At 44.2% G+C, this 20,945-nt stretch overlaps 1 protein-coding gene across 1 annotated transcript in view; it reads right to left on the bottom strand.

The window, feature by feature from the left end:
* The window catches only part of LIG3 (DNA ligase 3), a 50,494-nt gene extending 32,234 nt beyond the window's left edge, over window positions 1-18,260 (bottom strand). Inside the window, exons 1-5 of the mRNA XM_077482286.1 lie at window positions 18,103-18,260; window positions 7,023-7,489; window positions 4,717-4,860; window positions 340-531; window positions 12-163 (exon numbers count right to left, since the gene is read on the bottom strand). Coding sequence (XP_077338412.1) covers window positions 12-163; window positions 340-531; window positions 4,717-4,860; window positions 7,023-7,476 — 942 coding nt within the window. The 5' untranslated portion in view covers window positions 7,477-7,489; window positions 18,103-18,260. The remainder of the gene's footprint in view (window positions 1-11; window positions 164-339; window positions 532-4,716; window positions 4,861-7,022; window positions 7,490-18,102) is intronic.
* Between the last annotated feature and the right edge of the window lie 2,685 nt (window positions 18,261-20,945).

Below are 20,945 nucleotides of genomic sequence, written 5' to 3'. Positions count from 1 at the left end.
TTTTCTTTTACCTGCTCAAGGTCTCTAACCATTTTCTCTAGGTTGCAGTTGAATATACGACTAAAGAGCTTGACAATTTGTTTATCGTTGAGGTTGTACACACTCTTGATAACACCTGGTAGCAGCAGTTTTACTGTCAAGTATGTATCTCCATGGAAACCATCTGTACAAAGTGAAGTATTCACAATTACTAGTTTACAATCATGTTTGACAATTCTAATGTAGATTTGTGTATAATATATATATTATTTCTCACACACACACACACACACACAAGACTTTCAGTAAACAGTTAAACAATCATATCATAATACAGTGAACTGAGGTATTGCAAAATACCTCCACTGGTTCCCTTTGTTAGGAAATCCTGAATGATCTGGGTCTTGGAATTATAGCTTGGCTGCTCTGCAACCATGACACACACTTTGCGAAATTCACGCAGTAGGCAGTCCTTGTGTTTTGTATCACATTTTTCAGCAGAGAGACTTGACCCACTACTGGAACTGGATGCAGATGAGGGTTCAGGCTTTGCTGTTATGATTAGAAAGAGGTTAACATGGATTCGCACACATGGGAGCAATACATACAGTTTTAGCGAAACCTAGCACCGTCACGTTTACTCAACAGTACTACACAGTTCAAGGCAATTACAGTGCACATCAAGTCAAAGAACCATTACCACTTAAACAATGCAATTTTTCTTATAATAGCCACACAGATAAATGGCTGGAGATAAAAAAAAAAAAAAAAAAAAAAAAGGGGGGGGGGGGCATGGCGACTTGTGAGCGGGACCAGAAAACCACAATTAATGTAGAACATGGCAAAACAAATAGCACACATGGCTATGTAATTACCAAATATGGATATTCCTATGAAAATTATAAAAATTTATACCAAACAGGATTTTTACCAGGCTAAACCGAACCCGCGCACGCACCATCATTAGCCAGCATCCCTCCTCTGCAACTCCCGTCTGCTTCAGGTGCTGCATGGGCTGGGGGGGGGGGGCGCAGATGCGTCCCCCCCGCTGGCCAGATAGCCCCCCACACCCCTGATCCATCCCTGCTCCGAGCGGCATCTCTCCTTCCCTCTTACCATCTGCAGCTTCTCCCTGCACTGAGCTGTCAGGCTGGGGATCACGGCAGAGGGAGCGGTGCGGGTGGGGGTGAAGTTGGGGCTTGGTATACATGTGTTTACAAACAAAACAAATATCCCTCTCCATTGTTGCTTTTCCCAGTCAAGGCAAGCCTGTCCCTTCAGTTCCAAGGACTGCTGGAAGGCAATTATTCACCAGGGCTCCCAGTAAAAGATCTTTCAAAGAAATCCTACAGCAAAGTCTTCTACCAAGAACACTTTCAACAATCTTATGCACAGGATTAGGATTTAAAAAGTTGAAAAGCTTTTCAGTTTTTTTTTTAGGCTGGGGGGTGGGTGTAAAAAAAAAAATAAGTTGGTCCAGTATGGAAAAGCCCTAGTTATGAAGGGGTTAATAGGTCAAACCCTTTAAACTGTATTTGGTTTAGGTATTATGACTAGCTGTTTGTGGAGTATTCAGCAACTTGAAGCAAATTGTGTTTAGTGCCAACACCCCTTTCTTTAGGGGATCATGCATAAGTGGGATTACAGCATTGAGGAAAAGAAAAAAAATAAATAAATAAGAAATAAATCAGAAGAGAAAAATAAAATAAAATACGCAGAACTGAAAAATGAAAACCCCATATTAGCCAGTCATTCTACTCATATGTTCCAAAATAGACTGGAGAAGGACCACTTTCACAGCAGCGCCATAGTGTTTTGTAGCTCGTATTTGCAAATGTATGCTACCAAGACCTTGGGTATTTACGAAAGGTTATAAGCATATTTAAAAATCAGACTTCCTTTGCTGGCTAGCAGAACTAAGCCATATGAAATTCATAGGTTTAATGGACTTGTGTTTAATCCTAATGAAACCTTTGCCTAACTTCCATTTGTTATCAGTGGAAGCACATAAACCCTGCCTCCGGAATGAATATTGTACTGTAGATCATGTGATTTTTTTTTTTTTTTTTTAAACTTTCACAGGATGTGATTAAAGTTCACCTTTAGTAACATGTTACACCCGTATTTAGGGTGTAAAATGTTACTATGCAGCACCACCCCTGGTAGCATACGGGAGTTCTTCTTGCACCCGCTGTCACAATTTCAAATCAATGTGCAGGGCTCCAACCGCAAAATAGAAACATAAAACTATAAACAAATATGATACATATTGAAAGCTTATATGAACCCAAAACAAATGTGAGAATCGCGATATAGGTGAATACTATGATTCCAGTGCTGCAAGTCCAGAAACGTGTGTTCAATATGCACTTTTGAGGTCTTCTCTGCTATGCGAGGCAGCGTTCTGATGGGAAAAAAAGAAATAAAAAAGGACGGAGGAGGTTTCACCACCGTGCACCCTTCATGCTCACCAGTGGAGCTTTCTTCTTTTAGAATGAACTCTGGGAGGTAAAACATGGTGTGTTGGGCCCTTTAAGAGATTCTTTTCAAATGTAGGGGTAACAATCTGGTTGCTGTAATCCCATGAAGTAAGGCACGAACATATATTCGCAATTGTGATGGTGTGTTTAATGTGATGGACTTGCAGCACTGGGGCTGTGGTATCACCTGCTTTTTAGGAAATGGTGAAGAGACATCACCACTATTAAAACAATATATGTTAAACAGGAGTGGCGATGCACGCGACCATTGTATAATTTTCTTGACCTGTCAGTTTGGGAACACAACAGGTATTAGCAGCAATATTTATAGGCTAGATCAGTGGCAGTGCATACATTTTTTCCTAACATTTGTAAGTACTGTCTGCTACCGCAGCAGACAACATTTTCGTTTCAATGGGCTGCGGGGGTGCTGACGAGTTTGCTTGTAGTCCAATTAGTGTTCCTGCAGCTCTGAAACTGATAGCCCACAAAGGAATTACAGGCAGAGAGCTGTAGAAATACTGTGCAGGAGCCCGGCGATGCACCTGTGAGCCACTGATACCAGGTACAATGTGCTGCAAGCTCCTGGGAAGTACATGTACTCTCCTACCTTCAAAAACATGTGCGTTTATTATAGTTTTTTGAAGGTAAACGCAGTCTTTATTAACTGCTTCTCACCCATTGTAAAATGACAGCTGAGCAGGAGCTCTCCCCATCCTGGATGTCATATGAAGTCCACCCAGTATCAGGCTGTGCTGCGGTGCAATAATTCATCCATTATGTCAGTGGGTGACAGATCAGTGTACCAGATTGCTGTGACCAATCACAGCAGATAACGTGACAATTGAAGGCTTCCATTGTGTTGATATCTGATTGGTTACAGTGATCGCATGGTACAGACAGGGCCAATCACAGCTCACCTGTACCTTGTAATTAGCTGTGGCCAATCACAATAGTGTACACTGAAGGAATGGATTTCATTCCGAAAAAATGGTTGCTTATAACAGTGATGATCACTGCTATAAAGAGGTCATAAATAATTGTTAGCACCTCCCCAAAATTGTACAGTGTTCTTGTGGTAACACTATATTTGCTCGGGTCACGGAAAAAAGAAAGAAAATCCCTTTTTTAAACAAGCAATTTGTATTTTTTTTATTTAAGAAATAAAAATCACTAAATTGTGAATTTTTTTACATTTCTTTTTTTCAAAAAGCTTGTCATGCCTCCTACTAAATACCTTGGAGTGTCTACTTTCTAAGAACAGGTAATTTCATATAAGCTAACCTGGAATTCTTGGGCCTCAGGAAATGATAGCCCATCAGGATTGATAGAATTTCAGATACATATACCATAGTCTGTAGACTATATAATATACACCAATTTGGATTATTTTCAACAAAGAAATGTAGCAGAATACATTATGGCCTAAATGTATGATGATTTTTTATTTCAAAACAGATACAAAAGGTGTTTGTTTTTTTTTCAAAATGTTCAATCCTTCGTTTAATTAGCAAAAGATAACAAAAAAGCCAGTGGGGATTGAATACCTCCAAAATTAAGCTCTAGTTGTGTGAAAAAAATTATAAAAATGTAGTTAGGGTACAGAATAGCAAGATCCCGAAATTGTCATTCAAAGTGAGACAGCACTGAAAGCTGAAACTGACCTGAGCAGGAAGAGGGAGAAAGTGCCCAGTATTAAAACAGTTCATTCTGGAATTTGTGTCCTTGGGTGAGGCCCTAAAAAGTCTAGTCCTGCTGTTATTATTTGTATCCTGGTGACTGTTAGTACTGGGAGGAAATGTGAGAGGAAGTCTTAACATTTAGAGTGGTCACCGCAAAAGGAAAATCTCTCAGCGGGGATGCCTGTTCCAGAAACAATGGTCATACCAGTATGTAGGATTTCCCCTTGCTATTGGGCGATTACTTTTCATTTCTGGCTGTATCACTGGGACAGTAAATGAAAGAAAATATTCCCAGGTGGAAACATACAGAAGATCCCTGCTAGCTATCAGAGCTGAGGATAAAGAGGGAGCAGGGGCCGGTCTGTTCATAGCATGTTACACCCTAAAAATGGGTGTAAAAAGGTGTACAAATAAGGTCAAACAAGCACTCAGAGGTCTCCTGCTGGGGCTGAAACCCTTGTTGGCCTGTAGCATATGGATGGCAGATCTGGCTGTCCATAACATTTTAAATACTACATTACATTTTTATTGCTTGAATTTAAAGTGTAAAGCACTTTGAAATCAGACACGCATACCTGAAAACCCAGAAAACTTCAAAGGTGAAGGGCTTGGTGCAGGCATTTTTGATGGAGATGGACTTGGTGCTGTTGGTGGTTGATTGGCCTTTGAAGGAGTCTTTTTGCGAGGTGTTGGTGCAGCTCCAGCTTTAGCAGCAAGTTCTGGGAAAGTAGCCAATAAAATGACACAAATAAATACATGTTGCCTTTTATTTTTGTTTTTAAACATGCATGTCATACTTACCTCCACTGTACAGATTGTTTTGCAGTGGCCCTGGTCCTCCTCTTCTGGTGTCCCTCTGTGGCACTGGTGGCTCCCCCCCGCATTCAGTGTCCACGTTGGAGAAGCACCCATGCGGGCGCACTCCCGAGTCCTGCATCCATTCACACAGAATGCAGGACTTGGCCCTGTGTCATTGGGTTTGATTGACAGCAGCGGGAGCCAATGGCTGCACTGCCATCAATCTATCCAATCAGGACACAAGAGACCAGATAGAGCCGGTGTGCTCTCATTGCCAGCCGGAAAAAGATCAGGGTCAGGTAAGTAGAATGGGGGCTCGGGGGGCTCCAGCACCACAGAGGGTTGTTCACCTTAATGCATAGAATGCATTAAAGAGGAAGTAAACCCTGATGAGTTTACTTCCTCTTTCATTCCCTGTAAAGGCAAAGCATAATGGACTACTATGCATCGCATAGTAGTCCATTATGTGTCACTTACCTGACACAGGAGCCAGCAAAGTCACCGCTGTCCCCTGTATTTCTGAGCGTCCATCTTCTTGGTGGGTCTCGTTGCTCCAGCGCTGTGATTCGCCGGAGCAGCGATGACGTCTCTCCCACGCATGCACACGGGAGCCGAGACTCGCGGCATTGCCGTCATCAGGGATGCCCCGCTCAGTGCGCCTGCGCACCGCTGATAGTGGTGCCCGTCTTCGGGCAAATATCTCCTAAACTGTATAGGTTTGGGAGATATTTCTTGGAGCTACAGGTAAGCCTTAATCTAGGCTTACCTGTAGGTCAAAGTGGTTTGTAAGGGTTTACAACCATTTTAAGGTGGAAAACCATGAGGGTTTCCAACCCATTTAAGGCCTTATATGCAATGTACTGCTGCATATGAAAGAGGCGCTCATTACTATTAACAGAAAAAAAGACTGATAATTAATATGCCTATCCCAGCTAAAAAAAAAAAAAAAAAAAATCAGGAGCGTAGTGTCTCCTAGTCTGTCATTTCTAAGATTGACTTACATTACTTTTTTTTTTTTTTCCACAGTAGTGGAAAGACAAGTTCCTGGAAAGTTAAAACTCAAAATATTCCCGGTTGCTTTATCCAGAAAAACAGAAGCTATAAGCTGACAGATGACCAAGGTGTTGGGCGCAGAATCAGTGTTCAAATGCAACACTGACCTTTGGTAAAGTAGTCCTAAAGTATATAGAAATTTTTTTTTGTTTTTTAAATCCTAAAAAACAAAAAACTATGGCTGAAATTATAATGCCTTTAAAATATTTACTATGCTTTATGTAAAGCTTACTTTAAATAACACACATAAGAATTAGATGGTAGCTGGTTGCCACTAAAACCACAGCTTTTGGACACAAGTGCCTCTACTGTCCACATAATTTAATTTTAAAGGGGAAGTACAGCCAAAGCTTGTGTAGCTCTACTTCTCCAGTGAATTGCAGGTGTGCAGTTCGTTCCACACTCTAGTGACCCATTTTCAGCAGACAACAGGCTAAGGCCCGCTGTCGGCTGGCGTCACAGAGCTGGGCCAGGCACAGGAAAAATCACGACCATGTAGTCAGGATCTGTCCATATGCACTTGGCTCACCCTCTCAACGAGTCGCTGAGAGCCTGAGCTGGTTGCTCCTGCCGCCTCTACATCCCAACGATCCAGCGAGCGACAGGGCAGAGCAGACAGCGGTGACCGACAGTCACCAGCTTTCTCTCAGGGAGCCATGAGAGATCGGCGTTTGATTGCTCAATTCTCAGTCTTCGAGCCGGCAAAGTACAGATACAGCATTGAAACTATCCTGCAGCATCCACCTAGGTAAGTAGGATTCTGAACAAAAACAGAAAAAAAAAACAATTCCCATATTTGTCTTTTAAAATAAACCTTTACTAAAAGAAATGTGTCTGATACCATTGTGAATTCCTTTTAAAAACAAAGTTAGGTGGCTGGCTGTAATGTTGAGCTAGTGGCTTCAGTACTTTCAGCAACTGACCTGTAACTAGTATACATTTAAATCTGATCTGGGACTATGACTAATGGACAGCCAGGAAACTAACATTTTCAGGATGATTACCCATGTGTCTTTTAAGGAACTCTTACCGTTCACATGCTGATTGATGAGTTCTCTTTCAGCATCCTGTAACTCTTGCCAGCCTTCAAGTTCTGTGAGGTCATCAATCTTCTTCGTGGTTGCCCGTGCACGCTCCAACTTCTCAAACATGCACTTGACATGGTACCATTCCTTCATATCTCCTGCTGATTCACTAAAAGGATTTGGAACTATTTTTCCAATTCGTGCTATGCCTTTTGCTATCTTTTCTTTGCATTTTTTGCAGCCAGCAGTCCCGCGCTTGGCATATTCTACACAATATCGCTGCTCTGCCATGTTGTGGCAGCCACTGATTCTTATAGCAAAGTGTATCTGTAAGGTATGGAGACGAGGCAATCTTGAGCAGTAATGAAGAAAGGGCGTAGTAGTGTTTGAAATGCTCCTTGACAGTGGTGAAAACGTCCTTGCCGTTTGAAGAAGTAAATGTCTAAATAATCCTTTCATAAAAATTCTTTCTCTGGAAAAATAAAAAAGGAGTTAGAGTGTGTGTAATGTAAAAAAAATTATTATATATATATAAAAATTCACATAATTTTGGTGTTTGCAACTTACACATTTTACCAACTAATCAAGAAGAATCAACACAAGGTGACCAAAATCAGTTTATGCCATTTTCATTTTACACCATCTATAGAACCGAGTCTGTCAGATAGGCATTAAAGTGTTACTAAACCCAGGACCCCACATTCACAATATCTGGTCTCCCACAGAACATGGAAAGGCAATTATTTTAGTAAAAAAAATGGAATTACGTACCGGTAATGTCCTTTTCCAGGAGTCTTTCAGGACAGCCACCTTTGAGAGACACTGGCTCCTCCCCTCTTAGGAAACACCGCCTTGATTTTCATGATTTAAGCCTCCTCCTCCCTTCGTTCCTCAGTTCTTCCAGAGTACCTCCGGCCAACTGGGGAGACACAAGAACACGTCAAATAAACAAACTTTTAAGTCTTACCTGACGGCCTCATGTAATGAGTTCCCGATGATCTGCAAAAAACTTGGGTGGGAACCGGTGCTGTCCTGAAAGACTCCTGGAAAAGGACATTACCGGTACGTAATTCCATTTTTCCCCAATCGTCTTTCAGGACAGCCACCTTTGAGAGGATAAGCGAGTACCCTGTCTTAGGGTGGGACCTACTGCTTGCAGCACCTTGTGACCAAAGGGCTTGGTCTTTGGCTGAGAGAAGATCCAATCTATAGTGCTTCACGAACGTAGAAAACTTGAACCACGTTGCGGCTCTACAGATCTGTTCAGGAGACACACCAGCCCACATTGTCTGCGGAGTTGCCGCTGTCCTGGCTGAGTGTGCTTTAATTCTAACTGGAGGCTTTAATACCCCAACCGCGCAAGTCTGCCCAATGGCTGACCTTAATCATCTGGTTAGCGTACGTCTAAAGGCTTTGGAACCCTTCCTAGCCCCTGGAAGTAACACCAAAGGTAAATCAGACTTCCTGAACTGGCTTTGTGTAACCAAAATAATGAAGGACACGTCCAAGAAGATGTGTCCTGTTCGCTCACTGGTTTTGAACGAAAAATAGGCAGCATAATCTCTCGGACTCTCTGAGGATTAGAGACTACCATTAGGTAAAAAGGCCAGAATGATCTTAAAAACTGAATGGTCTGGAAAGGGAGTGCCTTAACAGAAAAGGTTTCGAGTTTACTCACTTTCCTTGCCGCAGTGATCGCCACAAAAAAACACAGTTTTGAGAGTGATCAACCATAACCAGCCAGATTCCAATTGCTGAAAAAGGTTCCTTTGTGGGAACCTGTAAAACTAATGAGTGACCCCGACTGGGAAGGGGGCGACCAAAGGCTTGGTCTTTGCCTACTTAAGGCTCTAAGAACCTTACTATACCAAGGTCTGATGTTAGATGCCCTTCCAGGAATACGCTAAAAGCGAAAACCTGACTCTTCAATGTTTATGGGGCTAAACCTTTATCTGCCCCTGACTGCAGGAACTCTAGAACGGCTACGAGGCTGTGCACATTGAAGGAGTTCTCTGAGCATCAGCTGTTGAACCGTCTCCATACCTTCAAGAAAATGGTCTGAGTTTCTATTTACCTGCAATTCAGAAGAGTGGCTATTAAACAGTCTGAGACCTCTTTGCCCTTCAGCAATTCCTTCTCAGTAGCCAAGCTGCAAGAATCCACCTGGGGACCGCAGACTGGACCCTGGGAGAAGGGACACTCCTAGACCGGGAAAACCCGGGGGGGGGGGGTTCCCCTGACAGGCCCTTCAGAATGGAGAACCACGGCCTCCTGGGCCCAAGAGGTGTGATTAAAAAATAGGTAGTAATCTCCACCTGAAAACTTCCCTGACCCTGCAGGAATCAGAACGGGAGGGGAGAAAGCATAGCACTTAGAGAAACCCTAACTCTGTGCTTTAGTGTGTCTGCTCCCGACCTCCCATCTCCCCTGTTCATGGAACAGGAGATGGCTTCCTTTGCGTTTTCCCTTGAGAAAAAGAGAGGTCCATCCAAGGAATCCCCCAACTCTGGGTGATCCATTCGAAGAACCTCCTGCTTGAGAACCTGGTTGCTCTGAGGAAATCTAAAATCAGGATTTGCTCTCCTTCAAAACAGATCACTGAAAAGACAGGATTTCAATATTCGGCCCATCTGAGGATGGCCTTCGCTAGGACCCATAAAGGATCCGCTCCAGGAGTCCCCATCCTGTCGACGCAAGCCACTGCCAAGGGATTGTTTCCATGACTCTTACATGAAGTCTCCAGAGAACTCTGAGAGGTCCTGAGAACCAGATCTACTGTTCTCAACTCCCTCCAATTTGAGGATCTCTTAGATTCCTTCCTCTCCCAGGTACCCTGTACCAAACAGGAGTCTAGGTGTGTACCCCAACCTAAGCCGTTCGTATCGGTTGTAACCACCCTGGATACTGGGAAACTCCATTCTAGGTCTTGTAACAAACGTGCTCCCTTTCCCAAAGGGACCTCTTTACCTGAGTTGGAACCAAAGAGTCCCAAGACCCCTGACTGTGGTCCCAAATCTTCAAGATGAATAGTTTACAGAGGACGGTAACATGACCCCGTCCACTGAACTGCTAGGAGCGTGGCTGTCAGTAAACTCAACCTGCCTAACTGAGTTTTTGACAGTTGCCCTGGAGAAACAACAGTGCTCTGTCTATCTTCTGGATCTTCTCCAAGGAGGGAAGACCTTTTGTTCTGTTGAGCCCAGCACCTACCCCAGGAAGGTGACCCCCTGGTAAGGAATTTAAGTTGGGTTTCTCTAGGTTCAGAGGCCAACCCAGGCTCACAAACAGGTCTTTTGTTACCTGTTGATCCCAAATCGACTGCGTCAGAGAAGGTACAAACCGGAGAAGATCTTCAGGACACACGATCACCGAGACTCCCCTGAGACGCAGGAATGCCAGAACTTCTACCATCACTTTGGTGAAGATAGGAGGAGGAAAGGGATAGCCCAAAAGGGAAGTGCTTTGAACTGAATGTGTAGCACCCCTACAGAAGTTATCACTGCCAGCCTAAGGAAACGCTGGTGGTTCTCTGCAATGGGAATATGCAGGTATGCATCCATACTATCCATGCCCTGAAAAAGTTTTGGTGGAAGAGGTGCCCTCACCCAGTGACCAAAACCAACGAAAGCCATCTGTAGGTGACTAAGACACACAGACGTTTCAGGTTCAGGATGAGCCTGAATTTTCCCAAAGGCTTGTGAACCACAAAAATGTGAGAATAGGAGCCCTTTCTATATATCCTGCTGGGACCTGTATTACCACTTCCTGTTCCTCTAACTCCTGAAGAGGAAAGAAGGGCACATTTTGGCAGCTCAGTGACAAGGAGTCTCAAAAGAGGAGAGCTCTGAAAACTCCAAACGGTAACCTCTTACGATGATCCCCAACACAAACTGATTGGAGGTGATCATCTCCCACTGGGGGAGGAAGGCCCCTTTTTTACTGCTCCCCATATTTCTTAAGGGGAAAGGCCTTTTTCTTATCAGCCGTGCGATCTAGCACTGCTTCAAGACCTGGCCAAAACAGCAGTAAACAGTAGCAGTAACAGCAGTCTCCTGTAAAAAGGATTCCAGAGCTTTGCTTTGGACGCCTTGTCCCCCTGCCATGTCTTCAGCCTTAAGGCCCTCCAGGCTGAGTTGGCCAGAGCCGAGGACCTTGCATACATTCGCATGGATTGAGTCGAAGCACCCGCAGTGTATGCTGACTCCTTAAGCACCATGGGAGAGGAGGATAGAAAAGTCTCCTCTGCTGTCATTGCTTCATGCATTAATCTGGATAAGCTAACACTTCATATTACGAGCCACCACTGTGGCTTCTATGTCAGGCTTAAAGATTTTCTTATTATAAATCCCAGGCATCCTTCAGAAGTGAATCCATCCAACAGCAGGTTTCCTGTAAAAAGGATTACACAGAGCTTTTGCCTTGGACGCCTTGACCCCCTGCCATGTCTTCAGCCTTGGAGCCCTCCAGGCTGAGTTGGTCAGAGCCGAAGATCTTGCATACATTCGCCTGGATTGAATCGAAGCAGCGTATGCCAACACCTTAAGCAGTATGGGAAAGGAGGATAGACTTCAGAAGTGAGTCCATCATTTCAAACATAGGGTCTGAAAGTATTCCCATGTCCCTGAGGACAGGTCAGTATGCCTGGACGTCTGAAGAAAGGTAGTCTCTAACCTGGGAGATTCTATTCCAGACAAGAGCTTCCTCTTCCGCCCAAGAAAAAACCTTTGCTTTAAAGCACCAGAAAAGAAAGGTTTTCCTTCGGGACCCCGCCATCCTGATGGCATCGATCAAGACATCATGAACCGGGAACACCCGCTTCCCCCAGGTCCTAGTACATCTGATCGTGGGGTGACAATGCCTTCTTCCTAAAGTGGTATGAATAGCTCTCAAGAGCTTATCCACTTCATCCAGGGGGAAGTTTATATCGAGGGGTTCTTTTGGGTTCCCCACCCAAGCCCTCACCTTTATCAGAGTCCCTTGGGAGTCTGAGACGGCACTGTCAACTTCTTCCTCAACTTCCTCTCTGGAACCCTCTAGACTCTCCCTTAACCTGCAGGAGGAACATCCATCGGGTTAGGTGGAACACTCTGCTGTGCTGGTGAAAGAGTGCTCTGGAGCTGAGGCCATTGTAACCTTCACAGAAGCCGCCAGATATGCACCGTGTTCTGCTGCCTGTTTCCTAATGGCGCTCAAACAGGGACCTGAACCCTCTGAGGCCACTGGAACCTTAGGTTAAAGGTCTGACTGAGCTATCCGGTGCCTCAATACACTCTTTACCAAGTGCCTTTGACCCAGGGATTCCCCCAAAGAGGCTCTATATGAAGGACGCTCCCTCCTAGAACCAAAGGGAGACTTGCTCATGTCCTTCAGAGACCTAGAGATAAAAGAGCAGCATAAAATCCTAAAAAAAACAAACACCAGCACTACTTAAGAGGACCACCGGGAGTGCCCTCCCCTAGGATCAATCTCCATCTGGATCCCAGACGCACTGCCCTTCCCCCCGACCACCTAGGGGGAAAAAACACCAGTGGAGCTACTGGTTGTAAGGTAAGGGAACCCCTCGCCAGGGCTTTTACCTTTGAGTGGCTGGTGCCGTTACTCCTGGAGCTCCCGAAGCCACTGCTTTGGACATTCTCCTGTTGAGGAAGAGTGGTACGAACGTGCCTCCAACAGCTACCTGTGCAACTGTAGAAAGAGAGGCTGCACCAGCCGAACGCTAGGTTCCCCTCCACGTGCCGCGTCCGGAACCGGAAGACGCGGATCCAACGAAGAGGTCCGCCCCCACCGGAATTGACGTCGCCCGCCAACCGGTCCGGCCTCTGGCTCCCAGCCGACTGGATACACAGGGGGGCCTTGGACGTCCTCGTTGCAGCGCCCCACTGGGCGAAACGCAGGGATGAACCTCCCCAAAAACTTCCTGCTTTCCCCAAGCGAAGATTGGAGTGCGTATAGAGAAAAAGGTCAGTCAAAAGTTCAGCTTCCCCAGCCGACCGGACTGCCTGTTCCGTTAAAACACCCGCGGGTGAACGGACGGACGACCCTGTAAAACTTCCTGCTTTCCCCAAGCGAAGTTTAGGGTGTATAGACAGTACGAACGCTTCAGCTCCCCGCTGATCCGACTGTCAAGGGCCGACCGATAGACGGTCGGGTAACCGAGTGGGGCCGGGGCTCCGCTCTGATAGCTTCAGTCTCACCAACCGAATTCAGCTAAGGTTCCTTAGCGATGTCTCCCCACCGGAGGAAACACCATAACTGAGGAACGAAGGGAGGAGGAGGCTTAAATCATGAAAATCAAGGCGGTGTTTCCTAAGAGGGGAGGAGCCAGTGTCTCTCAAAGGTGGCTGTCCTGAAAGACGATTGGGGAAAAATACCTTTTCTCATCAGCAGTTAAAGTAGTCTTGCGGCTTCTATCAGTGTGCAGCCAAGCACTGGTTAAAGCTTGTAGGGTGTGTTTTCTGACTGTTCTATGAGACTGCAAGACCCTTGACCCTCTGGACAATGCAGATTGGGCCCTGTGCAGATCACATATATCTTCCCGGGGGGGGGGGGGGGGGGGGAACTCCCTAGCAATATACACCAAACTGAGCATGTGCAGAGTGCCCCAATGCTCTGTTCTATTAGCAGATGGATTGGGGACAGTGGAAATGGGGGAGGATCAGAAAAGACAGGATTAACCACTTCAACACCAGGCACTTAGACACCTTCCTGCCCAAGCCAATTTTCAGCACTGTAGCAATTTGAATGACAATTTGTTTTATCATTTTGTTCCCATAAATAGAGCTTTCTTTTGGTGGTATTTGATCACCTCTGCAATTTAAATTTTTTATGCAACAAATAAAAAAAAAAGACCGAAAATTTTGTAAAAACAAAGTTTTTCTTTGTTTCTGTTAAATTTTTTTTGTAAATAAGTTGGTTTTCTTCTTCAATGATGGGCACTGATAAGGCAGCACTAATGGGCACTGATATGCGGCACTGGTGGGTACTTATTAGGGGTGCAATGGATCGTCACGATCCGTGATCCAAACGAGTCACCCTGTTCAGATCAGCACACGCCATGATCTCGGCCTTAGGAAGGTCACGGCTTTGGCCTAGTTCCGAAGCGGCGGCCATCTTGGTGCACCCGTCGGCGTTTACAATGTGATCGCTCCGTCAAATAACTGATCATTCACTTGTAAACAAACCGGCATCATGATGTCGCCGGTTCCTCTCTCCCCTCTGTGTACTGATCTGTACCGTGGAGGGGAGAGATCGGATGCCAGCAGTGCTGTGGGCTGCATCTGTAGAGCCCACAGCGCTGTGCTGTGACAAGTGCAGTCACAGCCATCTCTCCATACTCTGCAATACCTTGCAATACCCAGCCAATGCTCAGCCAATGTTGAAGTGGGGGAGATGTATTTTACAGTGGCAACTATAGATTTTCACAGGTTTTTGCAAATTCAATTATTAATTTGCTGATCCGAAAAATTATCCGATCCGTGACTCTGATCCGAGGAACGATCTGATCTGTGAGTTTTTTGATCCGTTGCACCCCTAGTACTTATGGGTGGCACTGAAGGGTGGCACCGAGTTAATTTGTTATGTGATGGTGCCAGTGAGTGCCCATTTGTGGGCACTGATTGGGCTGTCATTTGCACATGTGGACGGCCATCCACATGTTGCCCCCTTCCTGGTGGTCCTGGGGGCTTCCCTGGTGGTCTAGTGTGGGCATCTGAGGGCGGCTGCACTGATAAACAATCAGCGCAGACCCCCCCCCCCCCCCCCATCAGGAGAGCCGCCTATCGACTCACGTCTATCAGACAAAAGTCAGGAAAAGCAGATCAACGGCTTTTACTGTTTACATAATGATCAGCCGTGACTGGACACAGCTGATCACGCCACTCCACCGGTCGCCGATGCGCGCACCCACAGGTGCGTGGGGGCTGTTATCCTGAAGGACGTCATATGATGCCCAGTCAGGATACCACTTCCCAGACATCAATCTGCTATTGACCGGGTGGGAAGTGGTAAAACAGCCTTTTTTCACAATGCAGACAGTGAGTATAACAAGCATGCTATACTGCATAATAGGCCTCACATACACAGCTGCTGGTAAATGGACGTTCAGAGTAGAGGTCGACCGATATATCGGCCGATATTTGCCGTTTTTTAAATAATCGGCATTGGCCGATTGTGCTGATAAAAAGCCGATTCGACAGCGGGACTTTGAAATGACTTCTGTAAGAAGTCAGTGTGAGTTGCCTGAGTCGTCATAGCAACACTTTCCTCCTCTCTGGGCAGGCTGCCAAGAAAAGAACTAAATGATACAATGTTTACACTTCAATGAATGAAGTCATCTCTGTGTGTAGAAGTTCTCAGTTTAACCATTTAAAGACTAAATCTTTTCTGACACTTGTTGCTTACAAGTAAAAATCCTGTATTTTCTGCCAGAAAATCACTTAGACCCCCCAAAAATTATATATATTTTTTTAGCAGAGATCCTAGGGAATAAAATAGCGGTTGTTGCAATATTTTATGTCACACGGCATTTGCACAGAGGTCTTTCAAATGCATTTTTTTGGGAAAAAAATACACCATTTAAAAAATAAAAATAAAATAAAAACAGTAAAGTTAGCCCCTTTTTTTTTTGTCCAAAAGTTTTGACTACCTGTTTTTATTTAATATATAGTTTTTTTTTTTTTAGCTCGATCACACATACAAGTAAACTGATTGGAGGTTTGTTTTGTTTAATAAATGTTTAAGTGTAAGAAATTTTCTGTATCACTTATGAAGGCCGCTTTCACACTGGAGCGAGCAGGCGTTGATGGTAAAACGCAAGTTTTAGCGGCTCTTTACCATCATTTTAGCGGTGCTATTTGGCTGCTAGTGGGGCACATATAACCCAGCTAGCGGCCAAGGAAGAGGTTAAATGCACCCATGAAGCACCGCTGCCAAACCGCATTGCATGCGCTTCGGCAGTGGTGCCCATTCATATCAATGGGCAGGAGTGGTGGAGGAGCGGTATACACCACTCCAAACGTGCTGCTTGCAGGCCTTTTCTTTTTTTTTTTAAGATCCTGCCAGCGCATCGCCTCAGTGTGAAAGCACTCTGTCTTTCACACAGACTGCAGAGGAGCCATTTTGCAGGCACTTTACAGGCGCTATTTTTAGCCCAAAAGCGCCTTAAAAAAACGCCCCAGTGGGAAAGGTGTGTTAGATCAAGGGGGATTAAAAATAAATAAATAAAATAAAATCGGCCTAACATATCGGCCCAAAAAAATCGGCATCATATATCGGCTATCGGCCACCATGATTTCTAAATATCGGCATCGGCATCGGCCAGAGAAAAACCCATATCGGTCGACCTCTAGTTCAGAGGCAGTTGGCTGCTTTTTTCAACTGCCCCTGAACTCATCCAATGTTATCTTATGTGTCCATGTACACACGTTCATTTATTGTAGTTTTAACGCAGTTGCGTTGAGGATTTTCTTTAAAGGCAAAAAAAATAAAGTTCAGATGCCAATTGGCCCTAAATGCGTTACCGGCGTTTTCGTTTAGAAGCGTTTAAAAAAAAAAAAAAAAAAAGTGCCCCAATTTTTTTACATTACAAAACTTAAAAACGATAGCAAATGAAATCGTGTAATTGCTTGCAATGCTTCATAGACCATTTATATACCGCTAATGAGCCCATGATCCAATCCAATACACCACTACCATTGCGGTTAGCCAAAGTAGAATTGGAATTTAACCTATATGTTGTTAGATTTGAACCAGATGACCTCACCATTGAGCTTGATCCCCCCGACTTGATCAAACATAGTTGCGTGAAATTTATTATCTGGCTTTTTAATTTCCTCACATATGCTCATTATGGGATCCATAGTAAAAGGAACGAAATTGAAGTAGATACAAACACACTGATGCTCTCTCAGGTCTCACAGAATGGCTGAAATAGTTAAATAATACCTTTTTTTGTGCTTTGGGAGAGTCTTATGATGTTATCTTAAATAAATGCACCTAGACGCGAACGCGGCAAAACATCGCTAAACAGGCATTTTTAAACGCTGGTTTCAAGCTGTCAAAAAAAAAATCGTTCAGAAGAGGTTGCCTCAGCGTCCCGTGTACATTAGGCCTTAGGGTTGCACCGATACAACTCTTAAGACCGAGTACAATTACTGATAATCTCCTCCGGTCTTTTTTTTCGTTTATATAATAAAAACAAATATCACTAAAAGAAAGCTCTATTTTTGTAAAAAAAAATATTATAAATGGAATTTGTGTTAAGTAGCGCAGTGCTGAATAGTAAAAAAAAATGCTCTGGCCATGAAGTGGGTAAAACCTTCCAAAGCTCAAGTGATTAAAGAGGAAGTAAAGGCACAAAAAATAAAAAAGAATTAAAAAAAACGCATTTGGAATGCATCTGGAAACGCACCAAAAATACATTAAAAAAAAAATAAAAAAATAAAAATAAAACTCACATACAGAAAAGCATCCGGAATGGATCTGGAGGACTTTTTTGTGATATGAGCTGGCCATTAAAGAGGTGTTCAGCCCCTCACAAATATTGTAGCTACTGACTTAAAGGGGTTTCAAAGGTTCTGATTTTTTCACCTTAATGCATCCTATTTGTTAAGGTGAAAACACTTCTCAGGGATTTAAAAAACAATAACAAAAGTATATATATGGTTATTTATATATTTTTTTTATTACACACACACACTCCTCTAAAAATAAAAATTGTAAAAACAAAAAAAAACACACACAGCAAAAAATACATACACAAGATCTTTTGTTTAAATAACGCATGGTGAATGTTAGAATGTATGGAGGTTTATAGGGGAAGGGTTTATTTTCGATGTGCTTAGTGATCAGTCCCCCACTGTCTGCACACTGGGATCTAATGATAACCTGAAGCCAAGCCTGTCCCTGGATACAGACATACAACCCTTATAGAATAGGTGGCAGTACACAGGAGCACACAGCCGGGCTGTACACACTGTATGCTGGCCTCCTCCTGTGTAAACAATGCAGACACACCGTGCGGGAATACACACATCATGTCAGTGTAAATCCCCATCCGTGCTCCAGTCCATATCCTTCCTGCCTTACCTCGTACTGAGCCACCGCCACGTGTATGTCTTTCCGCTCCGCGGGGACTCTCAGGAAAGCCCGGGGATGACTAGGAGGCCTAGAAGGCCTCGGAGAGTAATGAACCTCCCCTTTAATTCCAAAGGAGGACCAATGCTTCGGCGTCCAGGAAAAGCTAGCTGGGATAACTGACGTCACCATTAAAGGCACGGAGAGGGAGAGAAAATTCGGAGGACAGAAATAAACCACGACGTCACCACGTACCACGTCTCATGGTCAGAGCGCCGCTGTTTTGGAGTTTCTGATGAGTTGGCCAATTTGATAGGACACCGCTATGGTAAATGAGGGATAGCGATCGTTATTTGTTATTAACGATCGGTATTATCGCTAGTCACACTCTGAAAATAAGGATGGTTAGGGCGAATAAACATTTAAAAATAAATCTTGAAGTTTGGGGGTCAGTTTATTTTATAGTTTATTTTATATATACCTTACAACATTTTGAGATGGGAATGAGGGGCACCTACTAGCAAACATATGTAGGTATAGGGCACGCCCCCTGCCACACCCCTTTAAAGGAGCATTAACCAACAAAAGTTTAATTAAATCCATAAGGGCTTTTTTTTTTTTACCACTACTATTCCTTTATATTGGCATTGAAAATGTACAAATTCAGCCATTTAGAAATCAGATGAAATGTTTAGCACTGGAAAACACTTTTTGAAAGCTAAAAAGTGCATTTTATATACAACTATATAGATCAGACCAAAATGAGGAGAAAAGCGGGACAGAGGAACTTTGCTCCAAATCAGGGACAGTCTCTCGAAATCAGGGACAGTTGGGAGCTATGGGTTTATTTTAACAGCTATTTTCCTACTATCTTTGTAAAGGATAACAGAGGCTTAGTTGCCGTAAGGCAGCTGACTTTATGTGCCCACATTTCTAACATGGTGGTTTGTAGACCTTGCCTGGTCCTGATAAGCTGGATTTGGAGGAAATCGGTCCAAAACCAGTTTCACAGAAACTGCCACACGATTGCATCCCCACTAGGCCAATGAGCTGTGACTGGAGCATTACCTCACACAAAGAGGTCACAGTGGCAGCCTGGTGCAAATTTTTTGGGGTGGGTGTGGCAAACAGTATGCCACCCCAACCACCCATTGCTTGGTTGGACGGTAGCACTTACTCCATCACCGTTGGCCTCGCCTGCTCGGGGGCCCCCCATTCTCCTGCTCTCCACGGGTCATCACGGCACTGTCTTTGAAACTGCCCCAGCCCCTGTTCAAATCCAATCCAGGTACAAAACTGGGGACACACTTGATCCAGGGACAGTGTCCTCAATCCGGGGATGTTGTCTGGTCACCCTACTATAATTAGGTGCTTAAAAGGGGCCGGACGCATGAATAGGGAGTGGCCGCAGCGGGTGTGGATAGATTCATGCTATGATTGAATCCATTGCATATAGGTGGGTGGCGGCGCACGGGCACCTCTAGTGGATGGGCCGCCACTGGTTGGTCATGAGATAATTGAGCTTTAGTCATTGGTGTTGACCAAAAAATGGCCATGTGGTCATATTAAGTCAATTGAGCATCCCCAGCCCTTTGTGTATGTCGAGCTGTGAGGTAGGGAATACCCCGGGTACAGCTGTTTGAGTGGAGACGCAACAATGCATAGCTCCCAACGGTCCTTGATTTGGAGGGATGGTCCCTTCTTTGGAACAAAGTCTCTCTGTCCCTCTTTCCGCCTCATTTTGGTCAGACTTGTATACCTGTGTAAAAAAATCACTATTTATCTATTAAAAAGTGTTTAAGACCCCTTTCACACTGAGGCACTTTCACGCTAAATAAAAGCACCTGAAAAGCTCACGAAAATCTGTTTCCATTAAAATCAATAAATGCTTTCACACTGGAGCAGTACGCTGGAAGAGCGGTGAAAAAACACCCCTCTCCTTTGAAATGAATGGAAAGCTCTTCAAAAGCGCCTGAACAGCTCTTCAGAAGCACTGTGTTTTACTGGCAGTTTAGAAGTGCCTCAGTGTGAAACCTTTCATCCAGTTTTTAAATTGTATTTGTAAAATTCCAAATCTAATATAACCAATTAAGGACCGAGAATTTTTCTGAGATTTGGTGTTTACAAGTTAAAAACTGTTTTTTTTTTGCTAGAAAATTACTTAGAACACCCAAAGAATATATATATATTTTATTTAACACCCTAGAGAATAAAATACTGTATGTGTGCAGCGGTTTTACAAGCGCACTTTTTTTGGAAAAAATACACTTTTTTTTGCATTAAAAATAAGACAACAGTAAAGTTAGCCCAATGTTTTTTATATTATGAAAGATAATGTTACGCCGAGTAAATTGATACTCAACATGTCATGCTTCAAAATTGCACCCGCTCGTGGAATGGCGGCAAACTTTTACCCTTAAAATTCTCCATAGGCGACGTTTAAAAAATTGTACAGGTTGCATGTTTTGAGTTACAGAGGAGGTCTAGGGCTAGAATTATTGCTCTTGCTCTACCGATCACGATAATATCTCATGTGTGTGGTTTAACCACTTGAGACCCGCGCTATAGCCGAATGACGGCTACAGAGCGGATCTCCTTTTCCAGGACTACGTCTATTGACGTAGTCCCGTGCACAAGCGGCCTGCGCGCCCCCTGAGGGGTGCACGCGGTGCGCTCTGTGATCGGCGAGTCTACGAGACTCGCCTGATCACCGATCCATGCAAGGGGTCGATCCCGACCCCTTATCACGTGATCAGCTGTCAGCCAATGACAGCTGATCATGTGATATAACGGAGCCGGTAATCGGCTATTATTCCTCCTCGCGCTGACAGCGCGAGGAGAAAAAAAAAAGCCGA

Source organism: Lithobates pipiens, unplaced genomic scaffold (genome assembly GCF_037356315.1).
Source record: "Lithobates pipiens isolate NorthernLeopardFrog02 unplaced genomic scaffold, aLitPip1_a1.2 Scaffold_16, whole genome shotgun sequence".
In the NCBI taxonomy this organism is placed as follows: Eukaryota; Metazoa; Chordata; class Amphibia; order Anura; family Ranidae; genus Lithobates; species Lithobates pipiens.
Note: the sequence above shows the minus strand (reverse complement) of the source record. Positions and strands in the feature narration are given on the sequence as shown.